At 40.6% G+C, this 22451-nt stretch overlaps 3 protein-coding genes across 3 annotated transcripts in view; 1 reads left to right on the top strand and 2 right to left on the bottom strand.

The window, feature by feature from the left end:
* The window catches only part of LOC115565177 (uncharacterized), a 30695-nt gene extending 27600 nt beyond the window's left edge, over nt 1–3095 (bottom strand). The window contains 1 exon segment of the mRNA XM_089263423.1: nt 2482–3095. Within this exon segment, the coding sequence (XP_089119549.1) occupies nt 2482–2592 (111 nt within the window). The 5' untranslated portion in view covers nt 2593–3095.
* A 3566-nt stretch (nt 3096–6661) lies between these two features.
* On the bottom strand, nt 6662–11889 carry LOC115564828 (ATP-dependent DNA helicase DDX11). Its single transcript, XM_089263661.1, has 3 exons — nt 10022–11889; nt 9765–9962; nt 6662–9070 (listed from the first exon to the last, which is right to left on the bottom strand). The coding sequence occupies exons 1-3, from the start codon at nt 11750–11752 to the stop codon at nt 8441–8443; spliced, it is 2559 nt and encodes an 852-aa protein (XP_089119787.1). The 5' UTR covers nt 11753–11889; the 3' UTR covers nt 6662–8440.
* Nucleotides 6768–7942, top strand: SamDC (S-adenosylmethionine decarboxylase). Its single transcript, XM_030390135.2, has one exon. The coding sequence runs from the start codon at nt 6768–6770 to the stop codon at nt 7833–7835; it is 1068 nt and encodes a 355-aa protein (XP_030245995.1). The 3' UTR covers nt 7836–7942.
* Nucleotides 11890–22451: the final 10562 nt, after the last annotated feature.

The following is a 22451-nucleotide window of genomic DNA, read 5'->3' as shown; positions in this document are numbered from 1 at the left end:
ACAGGACGGATGGACCCAAGGAGCGTACGTGCAACGCCTTTTTGTTGCCTTTGGGCGTCGCTCGACGCTCGACGCTCAACGCTCCTCGAGCTCTTGGCCGGGTAATTGATGTTGACGTCGCCTCGTTGCCCGGCTCGGCCTTGTGCGTAATTGACGCTGACGCTGACGCTGATGTCGGCGTCGACGTCGACGTCGCCGTTGCTCCAGGCAGAACTGCAAAGTTTTTCTTCTATATATTTAATGCACACTCTGTTTTCCTCTTAATAGTCCATGGAGGGGCACATTGGCTGTTGCTGTGTAAGTCTTTAAAATTTTGGTATTTTAGGGATATTTCTTTCAGGTCTTTCTTCCCTCTTTAAAGCTAAGAAAATCTGCATTCATTATGTTCAAATCGCTTGACGATTTATAGGTTACCTTCAGCAACTTATCATCCTAGACTAAGCGATGTCAGCTCTTGAAGGATTTTCAAGTTTATTGCTACAGATACGCCCTAGTTCTACAAGTCCTACAGTTTCAGAGACATGTGTCCTTTCTATTCCGTTTTATAGCTACATTATGGGAGTTGTATTTTTCAAATCCTTCATTTGCTTTAGGGTTCCTAAGGTTTTCACAGCTTACAGTTATATTTAGTCACATCTCTAATGAGCAGTTCATAAGATTTTGCAGGAAGCCGTAAGAGTCTATACTACGCTTATCTTCACAAATCTTTATACTATATATATTATGTATTAAACCAACTATTAAAATCACTGATTGAAAATATCTTTCATAGATATCTATAATGATGCAGGACTTTATGCGGGAGTTTGACTCTCATTTATCCCTGTAATTTTCGCATTTTGAGATCTAACAAATCCCCTATACTGGCGACTTTTCCCATTAACATATATATTAAATCATTTTCAAACTTGAATTCATTTTTCGTATCATTGTCAATTTGAAAATCGTGAACATTAAACTCTTCTGAAAGCCAATCCATGGGCAGATAAATCATTTCTCTAAAGGAATTTCATATTTGATATGTTTGGATGTTTGGCTCCCAGTCACGCCCATTTCCGCAATGAGAATCAAAGAGCTGTCATTCCCAATTACAATCGGTGCTGGGCATCGTGAGTGTGTGGTTATATCGAATGGACTGTATTGTTTTTGTTTTCATTTGTTGTTGTTGTTGTTGTTGTTGTTGTTGCCATCGGTTATCATACGGACCACTGGCTCAAGATGCTGCCAGATAAACCGCGAGCGAACGCAGCCACGCAAATGGTGGGCGGCCCAGCCAAGGAAGAATGAGAGTGGAAAGGAAGAGCCAGGAGCTGGCAGCAGGAGAAGGTGCGCGGGGGCCACAGGCATTTCGTCAGTGAAACAATGGCAGCTGCTCTGTGTTCCCTGCTGCGAATCGAGGTGAGTGGCGGCTGTAGGGTTCGGTTTTTCTTCTTGCTTGCTTTCTTTCTTTCTTTCTTTCTTTGTGTTTTTTTTTTTATTATTGTTGTTGGTTTTTGGGTTCGACCATGCCCATTGATACATGGCGGCGGCCGTAGACAACGGGCAATCAAAAGAAACCAAACAAAGGGAATGAAAGAAGGGAAGAGCAAGCAAATGGGAAGCCGGAAGTGTGTGTGTGTGTATGTGTGTGTGTGTGTGTGTGTGTATGTGTGTGTGTGTGTGTATGTGTGTGTGTCAGTGTGAGTACGTTGTAGTAGCTGTAACCCCCCCGCTAGCCCCACTCAACAAGCGAGGGCGGAGGTAGACAAGAATCCGGGCACATGCAGCGCACATGGCAGGCAGCCGCAGCCGCAGCCGCAGCAGCAGCCACCGCGGAACGTTATGGGAATGGAACAAAAAGGGCTCGACAGACGCACACGCAGGCAGACAACAAAAGGCGTAAACAAAATGGGAAATATTGAAATTTATCAAAGCGGCTTCAGCTTTGTTGTTGTTGTTGCCAGATATTTTGTGCAATTGCAGCAAAGTTAGTTAGACAAACAGAGAGAGAGAAGCGAGTGAAAAAGAGAGAGCGAGAGAGAGAGAGAGAGTGTGTGTGTGCTATATAGGCAGCCAGAGCAGAAGAGAGCGCGTGCTGCTTACAGGTAAATGAGAACGCTTGCTTAAAACACATAAAAAAAAAGATATATATTCATACCTATATATGTACATACACACACACACACATACATAGAGTTTGAGGCAAGGATACTGATAGTGAGTGCCATTGATATACATATGTATGTATTGGGAACTAAACAAATCAAAATGCAATCAATGTAAATGGGACGCACTTCAAGTGCATAATAGCGGGGTCTCAAGTGGAGGGGCGCCACTCGAGGCGTCCACTCCAAATGGCACAGCAAATAGAATAAAAACAACAGCAACAACAACAAGCAGAGTATGGCGCTACTTTGACACGCTCGTTATGGCTGGTGGGGTGTGGGAAGCAGGTCGAGTGGACGGGGGGGAACGGGGAATCCTTGGGGCTCTGGTACTCACCTCTAGGTAAACATCGCTATCCGGATTGAAGGTGTCATTAACCCGACGAAATGTGTAATTCACATGCGGTATTGAATGCAGGATTTTAACGAGTATGCTCGGCTGTTCCATTTTTATGGCTCCTTTTGCTCCGTTTGCTGTTCCTGTTGTTGTTGTTGTTGTTGTCGTTGTTGTTGTTATTGTTGTTGCTGCTGCTCACACAACGCTGGCGCTTGCAGGCGCGCTCGCTCTCTTTCGCGCCCTCTCTCTCTCTCTCTCTCTGCCTCACTGTTTCAGTCACTCGTATTTCGGCTAGTCGCCGTCGTCGTCTTCGCAGCGCTGCTTCTTCTTCTGCTAGCTTGCTTCTGTTATTTTTTTTTGTTCCTTTATATTGTTATGCTGCGTGGCTGTATGTGTGAGCGCGTGTGTGTGTATGTGCGTGTGCTGTGGGGTGGCAACGGGCGGCGTAGTAGATGTGGCAAAGCTGCTGCTGCTGCTCCTGCTCCTGCTCCTGCTGCTGATGCTGCTCCTGCTCCTGCTGCTGCTTTTGACGTCACAACGCCGCGTCTCGTTTCAACGCAAAATTGACTTGAGAGTTTAGCGCATTACACTCACTGCTGCTAGAGGGAGGGGGGTAAAAGAAGTTGAGTGGGCTGTGGGGAGGACTACATTCGTATGCTTTACGCACACGCACGCACACACACACACACACACACACGGACGCCGAGGCACGTTAGTGTGCGCAGAGTGCGAGCGTGCGAGCGAGACAGAGGAAGAGAGCGGCTGCTGCGGCGGGGGTGTTAATGCGTGCGCTTCACACGCTGTGCCAAATTCCAAATTCCCAATCGCTTGCTCTCTCTCTCTCTTCCTCTCTCTGGCCCGCTCGCCCGGTCTATCTATCTCGGTCGCTCCCGCTCGCCTCTGCCTAGACACAAAAACGTTCTCTCATACGCTCACGCGCTCTTTGTTCTCTATTTCGTCTGTTTCCATGTCCTGTGCCACAGCGTGCGAGCCTCGCTCTGCGTCTGTGTGTGAGTGCACGTGTGAGTGTGTGTGTGTGCACGTGCGTGTGTATGTGTGCGCGTTGCCTGCGCTAAATTTTCACTTTCACTTTTCACACACCCAAAAAAAAAACACACAAAAAGGAAAAAAATAGAAACATACAAAAAAAGGGCATAAATTCTGCACACAAACTGTCGCCATATAACGGCATATATGCAGCCTTGCTAACGGCACTTTGCTAAATTGCCAAGCACAACAATTTTTGTTTTGATTTCAATTGCCGCATTCGCCGCTTGCTGTCTCACTCGCACTCCAACAACGTCAAAAAAAAAAACAGGACAAACTTTGCAGAAAAAATAATTTTGCTCACAATTCGATAAAAAAAAAACCACACACACACACACACAAAAAGCAAAGGCTGCTTATCAGCTGCAATTTATTGAGATTTATTGTTTATATAAAAAAATATGCACAATTAATTTGATTGTCGTAGCGATTATTATTATTGCCATAATAACGATTATTATTATTATTATTATTGCTGTTGTTGTTGTTGTTGCACTGCACGCGCTGTAAACTAATTATGTTTTATGTATTTTCAGTTGTTTTTTTTTTTTTGTTCTTTTTTAGTTTTGCCGACGCACGTTAAACACGGCCACGGGGCGTTGTTTCATTTACCGTTTCGTTTCGTTTCGCAAGTAGCGTTGTTGCCGCGCCAGCGGTCCAAATGCGAATGAATCGAAAAACCTGCGCAACGTTTTTGGCTGCCTGCAAAGGCAGCCGCAAGCAGCAAGAAGCAAGAAGCGAGAAAATGAACGAACGAAACAGGCGCCGCGCCGTGCAGCGCACACCGAAGCCCGAATGCCCTGCGGCAGGCATCAAATGCCATCAAATACACCCGATTCTTATTAGACCCGAATTGATGCAGCTACAGAAAGAGATACAGAGACGACTAGTGCAATTAATATAATAACTAAGTTAGCTAACTGTTAGCGGGTCACAGTTAACAGTTAACAGTAACTGTAACTCTTGTCAGCGAAGGGCATTTGCAGTGCCACCCAGTGGGGGCGGGTGGGCTGAGCTGGGTAGAAGAGGCGGCTGCTGCTGCTGCTGCTGCTGGAATTCAAATTGTAGCTGAGGAACGTAAACAAGTCGGCGCATGATTCATATCGATAACGATAACTGTCAAAAACTAAATATGTTTGTATATATTTAAATGCAACTGCAAGCGAAAAGATGGCTTTCGACTGCTGAGTTTTCAAATTTTTTTGTTATTTCTGTTATGTATATTAAAAATGTATAATATGTGTGCCACTTTTATCATAGTCAGCGATAAAAACAAGTTTTCCACAACAATAACAACAACTAACGAGAATAACCGCTTTGCTAGTTTCGCTGACTGCAGCTCCGCTCCGGTGACAAACGGAACGTATCCAAGTTTCTGGCCAGGCAGAGCCATCACACACACACATACACAGGGGCAAATATGTATGTGTGTCTGTGTGCATGTAATCTGAGCAACCTTTTACGCGACAATAAAAAAATACACACACATACATATGTACAAATGCATGCCTGAATGAATATTAAAAAAAAATATATATATATATTCTTAAGCTGGCGACAGCCGTTTTTATCGCCCGGCAAGTATATTGACGTAAAATTATTACTAATATATGTATGTATACATATTTCTGTTGTTGTTGGCGATCGGCATATCGTGGCATATCTCGCCCATGAATCAAATACGAAGGCGCAGGCAAACAGAGTGGGAAAACTTACTAGATATAATAAGCAAACAGGGGAGCCACCAGTTCCAGCTCAGCTTATCAGCCCAGCGCACATGTGAAAAGTAAATAGAGACATCGCGCGAGAGGGAGAGGTAGAGATAGTGGAGGAGAGAAATATTCGGAGATTCGAAATGCAACCAAAATTAGGAAACTGGACTTGAACTTGGCTGCGGATGGGGCTCTATCAACTGTAAAGCGTTTCGAATTGCAAGCTATTGCAGCTATTTATAACGAACAGAATGCACTTTTCAAACAACCAACAGACACATACACGCACACATCCTCACGCAGGCTCACACGCACACACATAGACAGTATATGTGTATATGGCAAGTGACAAACACATTAGCTGCATTATTTATGAACTACACTTTTTTATTCAGTTCCGCCGAATTACGTACTTAATGCATAAGCAACGCTATTTCGTGTATAGTTACTAATTTCACGTTTAGTTTAGCTTCACATGTTCAGTTTAATTTAAAATACGCACTGTTAAACAAATGGTTTTGTAGAGACGGCGACTAACAACACACACATCAATGCCAGTGTGACCGTGCGCGACTGACGTAGAAATACCCAAAGTGGTTGCAAGCAGGCCAAAAATCACTGTAATGTTCACGACGAAGATGAGATACTCTTCCAAATTATGTGGCCCACGGGTATGACTTGTCTTTTGTGATATATATATTATTACGAAATTTCATTGGTTCCTCCATGCATGCATATGGGAGATAATAACAAGAAAGAGCATTGTTTAAATACGAAATTTGCAAATGAAATGTCGAATTTACGCATGAATTTTGAATTACCATATATATTTGACTATATTCTCCATCAAGTATTGCGCAGAAATACCACAACAAAAATACTGAATTTGTGAATAAGCTATCTGAAAAATATAAAATATACAAGTTTCGATTCTGCCCGCGCAATACATAATATTGAAATCATAGTAGACTTCGTATTTGAAAGTTTGTAATTTAACATACTTATATTATTCATTCAATTAACTATTTCAGTCCCTTTTTGGTTCTCAAAGTATACATCTCGTGCACAAAAAATATAATAAAATATACAAGCTGAATATTGAAATCATAGTAGGCTTCGCATTGCAAACTTTGGAATGCTATACACCTATATTATTTATTCAGTTCAATCGGTTTTCTACGCCCGAGATATACACATCTAGTTTACGGAAAAAAAAAATAATAAATTACAATAAATAAATATATTTCGCTGCTATTTGGGTAGCATATTTCGATTGTACAATAAAAAAATATCCACTAGTTTGTGTTAGTATTTAATGCACCGTGTTGCTAAAAATTAAAAGCAAAATCAAAATTAAATAAAGTTGCGTTTTTTGTGCTTTTCACGTTGCACGATAACGTATTTTTTTTTTTATTCGGCCATTCTTTTAATCGATAGACACATCGATAGTTGTGTCGTGCTGCACTATTCGTCGGTGCTTATCTTGTTCATCTCTAAAACGCAGTTGTTTTGAAGTTCTTTTATCCAATGGAGGAGGGAATGCTGGACGTTGCCAACCCATCGCACTATTTCGAAGGTGTTGAGAAGCTATTGGAGATTTGGTTTGAGGAACGTCCAGAACAGAATGGCGACTTACGCAACATCACACGCCCCGCATGGGAAGAGCTGCTGCGCCACGTTAAATGCGAGATAATCAGCTTTAAGAAGAATGATTTAATTGATGCCTTTCTGCTCAGCGAGAGCAGCATGTTTGTCTCGAAGCGCCGCTGGATATTGAAGACCTGTGGCACCACCACACCTTTGAGGTGCCTTGAGCAGCTGCTCGACTTGGCCAAGCAGCAGGGATACACTGTCATCACCGATGTATTCTATTCGCGCAAGAACTTCACCCGTCCCGAGGTGCAGATTAGTCCCCACAAAGGGTTCTACGAGGAGGTCACCTATTTGGACAGCATCTTTCCCGAGGGCCGCTCCTATTGTCTCGGCTCAATCAATCTCGAATGCTGGTATCTCTATACATTCAGCAAGCCAGTTGTAGTCAAAGCCCTGCCTGATCTGCTGCTTGCTGCCGAGCAAGAAGACCATCTGAACACTGATCCAGACCAGACCATTGAGATACTTATGCAGAATCTCGACAAGGATGTCATGTTGGCCTTCAACAAGGATCGTTTCGCCACCGGTGCCGAGTCGACCCAGCACTCTGGCATCGACCAGATCCTCCCTGACATGGTGATTGATGACTTTCTATTCGATCCGTGTGGCTACTCGATGAACGGCATTAACGAGCAGGGCGAATACATGACCATACATATAACACCCGAGGAGAAATTCTCTTACGTCAGCTTTGAGAGCAACGTGGCCCTCAACAACTACACGCGTCTGATCAACCAGGTCATTCGCACCTTCAAGCCGGGCAAATTCATCGTTACCATCTTTGCCAACAAGTCCTCGCTGGCCTACGATACAATGAAGGAGCTAGAGATCGAATATTCCACCCTGTCCAACTGGAAGCGCACAGATATGCAGTGCTGCAGCTTCCCAACCTACAATCTGCTGTTCGCTCAATACTCGCGCTCAGTAGAAGATTGGGCCTAAAAGAGTCTCCACAATTCCCTACAAATTAACAAAAATATTGTATATACAGCTGTGTGTTTTTTTTACTTATATATAAATATTGAGTTTATATAACTTTAGTATGTTAATTCTTGGAATTTGTTTTATTATAGTTAAAGATGCGCAATTCTCTTACAGTTTTTGATCTTTCGAGTGTATCCCTAACAATGCTCTTGGAACTTGACTAACTTAATCTTCTTTTAGCTACCTCTATAGGAGTTATCCTAGACTATGTTAACTTATATATACATGAAGCTTTATATTTAGATCTTAGCCTAGCTAGAACTTTGCATTGACATGGAACATAGATTATATTTTGAATTCTATTCTAGTTCGAACTACTTACAATCCTAAGCTTTTAAAATACTATGCTACTGTGCTTACACCCAATCTCATCCAGAAGTCGGCAGTTTCCCTTAGCATCCCAAGCCCACAAAGAGGCTCCAACAAACTTCGATTCCTATCTATCTCTCCCTAAGAGTGTATGCCTTATAATCTCTACAGATTCTCTAGCCATGCTAGCATTCACATTTGTTCCTTCCGTTAGATCTCTCCAGAACAGATGAGAGGGAATCTCTATAGAGATCTTAACTCTTGGCCTTGAAGAAACGCGCCGTTCTCGCTTGCACCGCACCGAAGCCCTCGCTGGCCACGTGGATGTGACGGGCAATCCATGCCGGCAGCTTCTGTTGGATGCGCTCGCTGCCGTAGCGCTCGTCCAGCAGATAGACACAGGCGTAGTCGCGTATGTGACGCACCGAGCGACCGATGCACTGGTTGACCGCCTTCATGCAGAGATTCTCGTAGTATTCGTTGCCGGCACCGTTGCCCAGCGTCTCGTCCAGGTGTCGCATGCGCTCCTTGAGTTCGGGTGACGTACGATTTGGGTACGGCAGGCCGACGACAATGACGCCGCGGCCCAGCTGATCGGCAAAGTTGAGGCCCTCCGATAGCTTCCCGCCCACCACGCTCAGCAGCAGCGCTCCGCCCGCTGTCTGATCAATGGCATTCGCATATTGCTGCAGCAACTGCTCCACGCCAGCTCCGCCAGCCGTTTCACGGAAGATGCGCTTGCGCTGGCCAATCCTCTGCAATGCGCCGCTCTGCTCCAGATGCCCGTAGACCGTGTCCAGGTAGGCGTACGAGGGCAAGAAGCAAACCACGCCCGCTGGCAGCACGCCGCAAAGGTTCTGCAGCACCATGCTCAGCTCCTTCAGCTGCAGAGAGAGAAACATTAGAGATTAGAGAGCTTCTACATACAGGAGGGTTAGTACATATGGTATATCATATTTATGACTAGATATTGTACTCTCTTAGATTGTAGTCTATGTAGTTTATAATATATGATAGATGATATATTGCATGTGCTTTGGCAAGGTTTTGTGATTCGTTATAGTTCATGTCTCATTCATCAAGCTTAGCTCTAAAGCTCTATCCTTATCAATCTGGAGTAGAAACTAACCGCGAATAAAGTTATTCTAGTTAAGAAAACATTTCTAGGGATTTCGACTATATATATCTATACCTCTATACCTATTTCTATATCTAAATATATTTATATCTGTATCTATTCCTATACCTATATATAAGCCTATTGCAATATCTATATCTATATCTATGTCTATATCTATATCTATATCTATATCTATATCTATATCTATATCTATATCTATATCTATATCTATATCTATATCTATATCTATATCTATATCTATATCTATCTATATCTATATCTATATCTATATTATATCTATATCTATATCTATATCTATATCTATATCTATATCTATATCTATATCTATATCTATATCTATATCTATATCTATATCTATATCTATATCTATATCTATATCTATATCTATATCTATATCTATATCTATATCTATATCTATTTCCATGTCCAATCCATACCATGGCTGGGCTGCTGCGTTCGGCATAGCTGAAACAGAGCCTGGCGCCCGTTGGTCCAGTGGGCAGGATGAATGGGAGCACAGCATCCGCTGGCACGACATGATCATAGAAGCGCTCAACCACACGCTCTGGGCAATGGGCAAAGAGCTGCTCCGTCAGCTCCTGGGTGGGTCGCATGGTGCCGCCCGCTATGATGAGCTGCAAGGCAAATGACAAATGAAAAATGAAATGATATAAATTGGAGATCAGTTACTCACAGCGCGCGCCTCCTTGACAATGTCTGCAAAGTGCTCGGCAGGATTGAGTAGCAAATACTTGAGTGTGGCAGTCTCCGGATTGAGCAGCACACGGCCGTCGGCGGCATTGCTGGTGAGCGTCTCCAGGAATGCGAGCAGTGGTCGAAAGGGCGAGGGCATAGCTGGCGTCTGAGCTGCGGGCTGTGACTGTGGCGGCTGCTTCGCTTTGTCATCCGCTTTCTCATCGGCCGCCTTGCGCTTGCCTTTGCCCAGCGTCTGGCAGTGCTGCTCGTGCTGGGCGGCCAGGCGCTGGAGCAGCTGCTGCGTGGGCGGCGGCCGGTTCTCGCTGGGCTGCGGCTCGCGCTGCTGCTGCCGGCCAAAGCTCTGCATCTTCTGGGCAAGGCGCGTGCGCGCACAGAACTCCAGCAGCTCATGCAGGTCAATGTTGAAGAAGTCGCCCTCGGCGCTCAGCTCGTAGGTGCGCAGCATGCGCGGCTCTCCGCCTGCCTCGAGCAGCTGCAGCAGCCGGCGCACGACATACAGCAGCTGATTGATCCGCAACAGATTGGCGCTGCTCAGGCGCCGGGCGTAGCGCTGCTTGTACCCAGACAGCTGCTGCTTGGCCAGCTGGAGCTGGGCCAGGCTCAGCTCGCTGCTATGCAGCTGGGCAATGGTGTCCAGCAGGTTGTGCGCCTCGTCCACAATGATGATGGCGCCGCGCAGATCGAGGCCCAGCTGCTGGCGTGCGCTGCGCTGCAGCAGCATTGGATACGGCAGCAGCAGCAGCTGGGCCTGCGACTGGGCGGCACGCGTGGCATAGTAGGGACAGCCGCCATGGGTGGAGCCCTCCGCGACGAGCTCCTCGATGTCGAGCGGCTCGCAAAGCGCCGCATCGCTGAGCCGTTGCAGCTGGGCGGAGCTCTTGTAGGCGCAACGGCTGAGCGTCTGGCGGGATTTGGAGACGGCATTGGCGCTGATCTTGGACTGCGCCATGTCCAGGCAGCGTTCGTTGATGAGGCCAATGTTGGACAGCTTGCGCACCTGCGCATTGATGCACAGCTGCTGCCGTGAGCCGAGCGCAATGCAGCGCACGCTTTGTCCATGCGGTGTCTTGCGCAGTTCAGCCACGATCTGCGAGAGCTGAGAGTGCGTGCGGCTGCAGAAGAAGATTTGCACATCCCGGAAACGTTCCGATTGCAGCTCTGCTGGCTGCTCATCTGACACACTCTCTACGTTATCCAGCTCTTCATCCGAGTTGAGCTCCTCCTGCTCCTCAACGGGAGTTTCCTTCAGGTCGCTTGCTCGTCTGGCCGGTCTATGTTGCTCCTTTTGCTGCTTCTTGCGATGCTTGATCTGCTCCAGTTCTTGCTCCTTTTGCTGTAGCAGCTCGCGCAGCCGATGCAGCTGTTCCAGCTCCAGGCGCTGCGTTCGCGTGTTGCTTTGCGCTGTTATCCAATCCTCCGCCTGGGCACTCTCCATTTGCAGCTGCTTCAGTTGCGTCTGCACTTCATCGATGCGCTGCAGCAGCTCGGTACGCACCAGCTGCTCATGTTGTCGCAGCCAGGTGAGGGCGCCACAGGTGAGCGTCAGCGACTTTCCAGTACCTGTAGGACTTTCGAAAATTCCGATTTGCTTGTGCTCCAGCACCTGGAACAGTTGCTGCATCAGCTGCTCTTGTATCTCGTACGGAGTGTAGGGAAATCCAAACTCATGCGCTGCTGGCGTCGACAGCGACTTGCGCGGCGAATACATGATCACAGCTGGCAGCACAAATTTAATTTAATTTAATCATCCGCAACGAATCTTGTGGCGCCAAATTTGTAGGCGTTGTTTGGCGAGGAGCAATTTTGCGTTCGCCTTATGTTGGCTGCGCGCAGTTTTGTGCTCACTTGAAGTTGGCTGCATGACACGAGCGCTGCTACTTCTGACAGTCTGGCAGCTCATTTATTTGAAATTTCAAAATTTTTACCGCTCAATACACGTAAGTATATTAATTTTTTTTATATTTGCATGAAGCTTTTGAGCATTCTGTTTAATAGGCAACATTGCATGTGCTTTATATCGTCTGAGCGCAGTTTTGCGCCAACTTGAAAGGCAGTGCATGTTGCACATTTCTGTTTCTGACAGTCTGGCAGCCTTATGATTGCGCACTTATTTGAAATCAAAAACTAAGCTGCATAAATTCAAAGAAAAGTTCCTATCGTTTAATTCTATCCTAATTTTTTAGGGCATTGCTCATCGAAAATTTATTTCTCATTATCTCAACGATGGCTATGAAAAGTTTTGATTGAATTTTCTTGCAATCCGCATGTTGCTGCTTTTCAAAGTCTGGCAACTTATTTGGACGTGCATTTAATTTGAATTTAGAAAAATTACAAATTGCGTAAATTACAAAAATAGATTGTGAATAAAGCTAAAATAGAAAATAAAAATACTAAAAGCGAAATCAATCATATATGCACAAACATCAACCGCAACAACATGACTAATCAACAATGCTCCGTTATGTAAATACTTGATTTTTTAATGTTATTTTCGTATATCTCGTGTTGTGAATTTGTGTTTTGTTTTAGGTTTTTTTTTCTGTTTTGCTCTCGGGCTTTGCTGCATTCGCTTAGTAATGGCCGAAAGAAGCAGCGAAACTTGATTGATTGCCAATTAGTCATGTGCAATATTAAAGCGTTTCTAGATACTAAATCTTTTTTAAGCCGCGCATATTCCTCTATGCGTCAGCCAAGCCAGAGCCGGAGACAGAGACAGAGATAGAGATAGAGCCCGCGCCTTGGAAACAAAATGGCGGCGGCAGCTTTACTTAGCTTTGACCTGCGGCCAAATCGATTTGAATTTGAGTTTTGAATTGAATTCATATTGCAGTTTTTTGCTTTGTTTAGCTAATAGTATATGCTATGGTTGTCGTGGGCGTTGTGGCCGCACAGTGGCGCAAGATCAATTTGCGTTTTGCGATTGCCGACCAGCATTACTCATACGCAACGCTGGCCAATGCTGACCTTAGCCAACGGCCAACACTTGCGCAGCGGCCGCACCTTGATTGACTGACTGATAGAATGCCGCGATAATAATAAATAATAATAATATTATTATTATTATTAATAATGCCAATGATTGACGGCCAAAGTGCGCGAAATGCGCATTCGTTTCTGTCAAACAACAAACAACAAAAAGCCAGCAGCAAATAGCTTGCAGCCTGCATATCAGCTGCGACCCATCCCGCCTGCCACCTGCCGCCCAATCAACATGGCCGTCACATCCCATTTGCTGCGACAAATGTTGCAATGCCTCAGCTAATGCCGCGTCATGCACCTGAACTTGTTGCCATTACAAATATACATACATATGTGCAGGTGTGTGTGTGTGTGTGTGTGTGTGTGTGTGTTGCATATTATTGCAGCTTGCGTTAAATATATGCATTTAGTACATTATGCATAATCAAAGTGCGTATCTGGGATGTAAACATAACCTAAATAACTTATTGCCAGACTCTTTCAGTACGAGACTGAACTCTCCTTATATTGAAATCATAATATAACAGCTTAACTGTCAAGCAAACTTTAGATGATATGCTAAGTTAGTTGATTGAACAGCTATATTACATATGTATAAATTCTACTTTCTCATCTATATGTTCGTCTATTTGCCCTGCTGTTCTGTATGTACATATATGATATGATCGGAAGGCTAATCCTTGACTTTATATGAAGCTCGCAGGATTAATTATTGCTCACTTAACTTGTAGTTGGTTTAATCCATTGGTAAAATAGAAAATTTATATTCAATATATAATTTTGTGTATTATTTATATTTTATTATATTTTTGTATTCATTTGTAGTTGGTGCAATTAATTGCTAAATAGATATTTATATTAAATTTATAATTTGGTCTATTATTTATATATAGTATTATATTTTTAATTGCTTAAATTAATTGTTAGGGATAAATTTTTTTTAAATATAATTCTGTAATTTATTTTTTATTTTATTTTATTTTATTTATTTTTTATTTATTTTTATTTTATTTTTTTTTTCGTTTGCTTTGCTTAATTGATAAGGCATCATATATATATTTTTAAATATACATAATTTTTCATTTTATTTTTATTTTTTTATGTGTTCAAAATGTATACTTTTAAAAATATTTATATACATTTTTTTAAATTTATTTTTATTTATTTATTTATTTATTTTTTTTGTTACAAAATATTAATACATGTATAAATTAATTTTTCATCTAAAACCTATTTATTTATATATAATTATGGCATAAAACAAAAACATTTATCCCTCGTAGCTAGCACGTTTAATAATTTTTAGATTTATATTTTTTATATTATCTAATAAATAAATAATAATAATAAAAACATTTAATCAGCCTTTAAAGCCTAATTGATTATGTTTAATTTATTTAATGATAATTAAGCACTTTTTTATTAAATTTAATATATATATATATATATATACAAATGTACATAACTTATAAATATATATATATATTTTTTTTTTTAATTATTTTCTAGAAGAAAAGAACAAAATGTCTACATTTATCTAAAGCCAAGCTGACTTGCTGGAATGTGTGCTTGGACATGTGGCAAACACATTCGCTAGATAGTGGCATGCCACGCCCCTGCGCCCACATGTAATGACCTTCAGCTGAGTCATGAGCAGGCAGCACTGCAGACGGCGAGTCGACGGCTCGAGCCGATCGGACGGAGCGGACAGTTCGACTGTTCCCTGGCGAATGCTAATCTCGAGCCAAAGACAAAGCCCATTTATCAATCTGCCTGCACTTGTGTTGGTGACAAGAGAGAGCGAGAGAGAGAGAGAGAGAGAGGGTGAGAGAGGGTGAGAGATAGAGGGAGCTTTGGCATAATTGTTCACTTAACGCACGGCTAAAAATACACTAGTTGCAAATATACATATGTATATAAATATATGGGGGTGTAGGTGTGTCTGTGTGTTTGTGTGTGTGTGTGTGTGTGTGTGTCGCTTGTCACTGTGATTGCTAATAGTACGTTCAATGATAATGCGTTTTGTTATTTATGTGCGGCAATTTTCTACGATTAAAGACTATAATTTATCATTTGGCTTGACTCGCTCGATCGTGTTGGACAGTGTAGCCCATTCTTTGACACCTGCTTATCGCATCCCATGCACATACACAGTTAAGCACTCATAATCACACCTTCGACTGCCCCGCCCATCGCGCACTCCCCCCAACTGATCCTTGGTTTCTATTTCCTGCCCATTTGCTCATTCAATATCTCCCACAATAGTTACTCGCCTAATCTAGTCTACGCGAGCTATTTCCCACTTGAGATCGTCCGATAATAATGTTTATCAAGTGAACTGATTCGCTTTGGCCTCTGGGTGCGCCGAGGGGCTTGAGGAAGATTCGATTTTGGCGCAGCGGGGCGTGGCTTGTGATTCTATATATCCTATTGGAGGAGCCGAGAAAACCTGAACACTTCAATGGACTAGCGTCAGAATGAGTAAATCGATAGACGGACTGATCGAACAGTCGGACGGACAGATTGACAGAGGAACGGATAGTCAGACAGACAGGCAAAAGATGGTACGGACGGACAGACAAGCAAACGGACGGATAGTCTGACAAAAATGATACGTACAGACGGACAGACAGGCAACAAGACGGATAGACAGATAAAAAGATGAGCCCTTAGACGAAAGGACGGGGCAGAAAGGGAGACGGACGGACAGAAAGACGGATAAAAAGGTAAGAACAACAAAACGAATATACCCGGGGTATATTCCGAGATCCTCATTCCAAGATCGAGCATGATGAGTGAATGGAACTACTAATTGCCAGAGCTCTTGAGTGAAGACAAAAGTTTATACTTCAGTGTGGCATTTGAACCTCAACTCTCATAGCCTTAGCTGTTTCTAAAGTTGACTCGAAACATCTCGTTTATTCAAGTTAAAGTAGAAAAACGAAACAGTTTAATTTATATTTAATTTATAGGTTCGTGTGTAATGGAGCTCTGGCTGTAGAAACGCATGATGCCTGTCTGAACATTACCGGCAGTGTTGGTAAACGCACAACTCCATAACCAATCAATCACGATCATAGAGCTCATTAGTGAAAAGTGTCAGAGACTCGCCCACTTTACCAATATTTGCAATATTTGATTGTCATACGAGATCGGATAATAAACGTGTTGTCAGTGTTGCAAAATGCGCAACGGCAAACGCGCGATGATCGAACGTATTAGCGAATGAATAATCTGTCTGTGTCACTCGCTGCAGTCGCACGATTTGCATATTGAAGGAGTTAACATGTTTCTATTTATTACTGTTATTGACATTCAATTGGCAATTAGGCATTAATCATCAGAGAGGGCGAGGGAGAGGGAGAGCGAGGGGCGGGCATTGGTGGGAGTGAGCAGACAAACAGTATATTAATCATCTAAGCGCCGAAAGCGGCTGCGGCTTACGACGGATCGAGAGAGAGAGAGAGAGAGCAGATCGAGGCACAGAGGGCGAGAGAGAGGGAGGGAGAGAGGGAGAGGGAGAGGAAGGGGAAGAGTTAAGCTATAAACGATAGATAGTATTGAGAAGAACTGGTATACAAAAGCGAGGGAGACTGAGAGGGCGAGAGAGAGAGAGAGAGCAGTAGCTGACACACTAAAGCTGCAGAGAGCTAAAGATGCAGAAAGAGAGGGAGAGAGAGTGAGCTTGGAAGCTGCTGCTGCTTCGTTTGCTCCACTCAGAACGAAGCCGTCGTCGCCGTCGTCGCCGTCGTCGTCGTCGTCGTCGTCGTCGTCGTCTTTTGCATAATAACATGATGTCATAGTCTTTTTATATGTATGTCCGCCCATTCTTGGGCCCGCTCAGACTCAGTTTGAGCAGCCAGATGTTGTCGACGGTCGAATCGCCGGCGGGGCAGCAATCAGCGCTTGACGGTCGGCAGCCAGTTTGTCCCACGCCCACGCCGAGACACGCGCCAAGAACGAGAATAATTGAGTTGAAGCAATTGAGCCAGCAGCCGGAGGCAGACAGAATCAGGGGCAGTCACAGGCAGCACTTGCTGTCGCTTCTGCTATGAGTAAGACGTGTTGGACAGTGTTGGACAGCGTCACCAACAACAACAACAACAGCAACTCATGAGTGTGCAGCTGCTGCTGCTCAAGCTCGTTTCCACAGAAGCTGACGAGCTGCCAGATTACTTTAGAGATATGAAGAGCTGAAGTGTCAACAGGGCCACAAGTGTGCGACAGTGTTGCACAGTAGCTGAAACAGAAGCATACCAGTGTTGGATAACAGTTAGAGGATGAAATAAAGGATGCCGCAGGCTATGTAGGCAGCCTTAGAGTTGGGGATATATGCAAAACAGTGTTGATCAACACTTTTTTGCCAGTGTTGGGCAGCGGTAGCAGTTAGCAACTATTGTTGTCAAAGAGTATTTCTAGCATCACAGCTTTTTGGGCCATCAATAGATTTTTAATCTGAAACAGTGTTGGGCAGTACTTGGTTTAGCTTAACGTTTCAGTGTTGGCTAACACATTGTGAGGTTATGGCTTGTTCAGCAAATCAACACTTATAATGCAAGCTCTGGGAAGGGCTTACAGACTAGTGTTGGCTAACACATTATGAGACTCCAACTATATTGATAGTCAAACATTAGTGTTGGTTAACACACATATTTCTTGTTCTTTCATGTAATCTCCTGCTGCGTACTGTACAATATATTTATTTATTTCTTTATTTTAATTTTCTTACGACTTCCAACACATGGCTCTATCAAAGATTTCAGCAACTTTCATAATATTTCCCACAGCATACTCTATATCATAAGTAGCTCCATCATTGGATCTGTAATTACGATCCTACGACTTCTTAATATATCCCACAGTTATCTATAAATCTCTCTATACTCTATACAGTATTCCACAGTTATCTTCATCTTCAGATCTGTAAACGCATTGAGCAGCTTTCACAGCATTTCCCATAGAAATCTCCATACAGTATTCCATTGGTATTTCCATCATCAGATCTGAAATTCCCACCCACCTCAATCAAGATTTGAAAGCACATTTTTTTACGTTTTTGATTTCGAAGCAGAACATTTATTTTTACATTTTTGCTTTTTGTTTTGTTTAATTTTTTGTTTGATTTTTTTTTTTAGTTTTTTTTTTAATGTTTTTTTTTTTTATAATTTTGTTTGATTTTTAAAGAAAATATTATGCCATTTATTGACTTTTGATGTATAATTATATAAATTCATATACATATATATATATGAATATATATATATTCGGAAAAAAACATATATTTTGTAGTTAGTTTTTAAGTTTATATTTAATATTAGCTGCTTAAAAATATCGAAAAAAATTGTGTTTTTAAATAAAATTTAAAATTTTTGCGTTCGTTTTTTGACATTTTTGTTGGTGTTTTTTTTTTTTGTTGTAATATATATTTTTTAAGTAGCATAATAAATTACATATGACAAATATTAAAAACATTTCGTTTACTTAGAAAGCATTAAAACAGTTAGCTGTGTGTGTGTGTGTGTGTGTGTGTGTGTGTGTGTGTGTCTGTGTGTATGTGTGAGTGTAGCGGTCGTTGTTTTGGCTTTTGAGTTTGATCTGATTCTATTTTCGTGTGCCTCTCTTTTGTGCTTTAGATATTAAAAAAAAAAATGTATATATATAATAAAAATAATGATAATGATAAAAATAAAATAAAACAAAAATATAATATAATTAAGTTTTATAAGTCATTTTAACAATTGCATTTTTCATTTTTTTTTTCTATAACAAGTTAAACAAAAATAAAAACAAATATATTTGTAGACAAAAAGTAAATAGTTAATGGTCAAAAAAATTTTTTTTTTGTATATATATGTATATATATATTTATAGATATTAATTTAATTACAAATTACAAATTGCTTGCTCTGAACTTAATTATTATACACATATACATATAGTTCGTATATATATATACGTATTATATAACTGAATAATGTGAAATATTAATTTGCATATATTTTTGCACTAGTCAAAAATATATAAATAATACTTGTTTACTTTTCAAATTTTGTTGTTGTAGTTGTTGTTGTTTTTAGCACAGTTTATGGGAGTTTTATTTATTTATTTTTATATATTTCATTTGTTGTTGTTGTTGTTGGATAGAACAATCTATATACACGCACATACCATATATATAATTTATAATATATTTTCTTTTCGCATTTTGTTTTTTTAGTTACTTTAATGAGTTCAACGTGTCTGAAGCTGAAGTTTTTTGCGCTCGTTTTTTTTTAAGTTTTAATATTTTGTTTTGTTTTTAACATTTATATATATATATTTTCGTTTGTATATATGTTTTATATAACGATTTACAGGTACTTCGTAGCGCATTTTGTTGTTTTGCTCTGCCCAACAGCAAATTGTAAAACTAAAACTAAAGCTAAAATGAGAGAGAGAGAGAGAGATAGAGCGAGAGAGAGAAAGTGTAGAGAAAGAATGGAAGTGTGGGTGGGAAGGTGTTTGATGCGCCACTACTAGCCAAAATAATGAATGAGAGAGACAAAGAGATATTGAGAGGGAGAGAGAGAGAGAGAGAGAGGGAGAGAGATATGGTTAGAAAGAGAGAGAGAGAGAGAGAGAGAGAGAGAGAGAGAACGAGTGAAGTGTTGAAGCCTGTTCTTGCTTGCAGGTAAAACGAGAATTTGAATATAAAGTGATTAAGGCGCCACGAGAGTGACAGAGAGAGGGGATATGCAATTAGAAAGAGAGAGTCGAATTATGCTGGAACTGTTGCTGTCTCCATGCTAGAGGAGAATATGAGGATGAGACATTCGCTCTCTGCTCTACATGTATTCACATGTAGCTTGGAAAGGGAGAGGGGCTATGGGGGTAATAATTAGAAAGAAAGAGCGAGAAAGACTGTACCAAGGTCTGTGAGGTGGAGTGCAGCAAATGAGAGCGAGCGAGAGAGAAGACATGCAAGCAAGGCTGTTCAGACTGAACGTCTAAGTGAGTCAGAGCGAGTAGGAGAGAGAGACAGAGAGAGAGAGCGAGAGATTGAGAGAGAGAGAGAGAGAGAGAGGGAGACAGAGAGTGTTAAGTGTTGCTAGAAATTTGCAGATGATGTTCGTTTTCGTTTCATTCGTTTTCATGATGGATGATTGATTGATTATTTAAATTTGTAACTTTTCTTGAAATTGCGGCACAAAAAACTTGCAGCTTGAGACACATGCAAAAGTTAACACATTTCTGTGTGAGAGGTATTTCTCTTAGTTTGTTTTTCATATCTTTGTTGCGGTACATATATATATATATATATATTTATTTATTTATTTTCGCTTTTTTTTTGCCAAATTGTGAACATTCTGATTAAATATTTAACATTTAAAGGGCGAACAAATAAAATTAAATAAATTACACACAAATTTGACCTGAGCTCTTTGATTTTTCTTCGATTTCTATACTCATTCACGTAAGTTAAATGAGTATATTGGTTTTTTGTTTTCATTTTTTTGACTTGTTTGTTTTTTCTTTTCTTTCTTTTTTTTTTGGAAGCTGCACGTATAATATCGTATGAATATAAATATATATACAGATTGTTGCTGAACTCTTTTGATACTCATTAGCGAAATTGAAATGAGTATATTCTTTTTTTTTTTTTTGTATATCAAATTTTGTTTTCGATTTTTTTTTTTTTAGTTTTAAGCAAACAAATTCGTATTGCTGCAGATTACAGGGTATATATATATACATATATATTTTTTTAATTTTATGTATATATTTTATATGGTAGACATTGTATAACTACAAAAGCCGTGCTCCATTAAATGCTATATATATACATACATATATATATATAATTATCTTTCATTTCATTTGTTTCATAAATAGTTTGTAAATATTAAATCTTTAGTACAAATCGAGGCAATTCTTATTTTTGTTTTAAGTAAAAAAAAAAAAAGAAACATACATATTTATATATATATATTTTATATATAGAAATAAACGATTTGAAAAGCACTTGATGATCTCTTTCGGTTAATGTTTTAGGCCACTTTTTGGTGTTCACAGCTGTTCATACTTCGACTCTAGAATGCATAAACCTTGTTCTTTGTATTATTAATTTTTTATTCATTTTTTTTTTTTTAATTTTACACACACATTTATATAAGGCTGTATATAGTTAGGTATATATATATGTATATATATGAGTTCTGTCAGCATTTTATCAAGCAACACACAAATATTTTTTAAATTTCTTTCCAAATTTTGTTTTGTAAATATTTTTGTCATTAAATTTAGTAAGGCGCTAGAGTTTTTATTTTTTTTATATTATTATTATTATTATTTTTTTTTTTGTATATATAAGAGCACATTTTAGTTTCGCAAAAACAATTAACAAACTTAAAAGCTACATTTTACTTTTTTTTTTTTTATATATATTATAAATTTAGTTTTACAGCAAATTCTGTTCAATTTTTTTTTTTTTTTTTTTTTTTTTTTTTTTTTTTTTTTTGTAAGGCAACATCTTGCAAGCTTTTTTAAACAACTCACATTTAAAAAGAGAAGAAAAAGTTACACAAATTTGTTATTCATAATATTTTAGGTATTTGTTTTCTGTTTTAAATATATCACTGATTAAAAAAAAAAAAACATTAAATATCAAAGGTCATCATATCGCAATGGTTTTTAGGCTTAGCTTAAATGATTTTTTTTGTTTGTTTTTTTAATCTAAATATAAATTTTTAGTTTGCAGTGACGTGGTACGGGGGGGAGGGGGGCAGTTCAAGGGGCGGTGTGTATTATAGAAATTAAAATTAATAATTACTGATGCGGCTGTGACTGCCAACAAATTGCCTGTTGCACGGAATGTTATCGATAACACATCTACATACACATAATAATCTACACCAAACATATCGATATATCGAATTTAAGGTTATGTACAATCGCTTACGAGTCTAAACCAAAAAAAAAAAAAAAAAAAAAAAATTATTTGATTGATTATGAATATAATTATATAAGTAATATGTTTATATAGAACAGTTAGCAATTCAAGTTTAAAGTTGTTTTTGCTTTTAATGAGGTAGTCAAGCCAGACACACACACACACACACACACACACGCGCACACGCACACAGCAGAGGGCGTGACGTGTGTAGGCGGGGGCAGGAATTGCTTTATGATAAGAGTTGTATTCGAGCGGGTCAAGAGGCGTGGGGGGGCGGGGGCGGGGCCGAAAGCTGTAGCTGTTGTTGCTGATGTTGTTGTTGTTGCTGGAAGAACTTGGATATTTGGGTGTGTGCATGTGTGTGTGTGTGTGTGAGTGTGCATGTGTGTATGCATGTGTGTGCTGCATGTCTGCTGAGGCTCATGGGCGTGGCACACTCACACTCTCCCACACACACACGCACACACACACACACACACACACACACATACACACT

The sequence above is a fragment of the Drosophila navojoa genome, chromosome X (assembly GCF_054131105.1).
Source record: "Drosophila navojoa isolate 15081-1374.11 chromosome X, UAZ_NAV_1.0, whole genome shotgun sequence".
In the NCBI taxonomy this organism is placed as follows: domain Eukaryota; kingdom Metazoa; phylum Arthropoda; class Insecta; order Diptera; family Drosophilidae; genus Drosophila; species Drosophila navojoa.
The sequence above is the reverse complement of the archived record's forward strand: the minus strand, read 5'-3'. Positions and strand labels throughout refer to the sequence as shown.

Coding starts and splice junctions, on each gene's coding strand:
- SamDC (XM_030390135.2), top strand. CDS start 6,768: ATGGAGGAGGGAATGCTGGACGTTGCCAACCCATCGCACTATTTCGAA.
- LOC115564828 (XM_089263661.1), bottom strand. CDS start 11,752: ATGTATTCGCCGCGCAAGTCGCTGTCGACGCCAGCAGCGCATGAGTTT. Junction 9,963..10,021: donor TTGTCAAGGAGGCGCGCGCT/GTGAGTAACTGA, acceptor TTTGCCTTGCAG/CTCATCATAGCGGGCGGCAC. Junction 9,071..9,764: donor AACGCAGCAGCCCAGCCATG/GTATGGATTGGA, acceptor CTCTCTCTGCAG/CTGAAGGAGCTGAGCATGGT.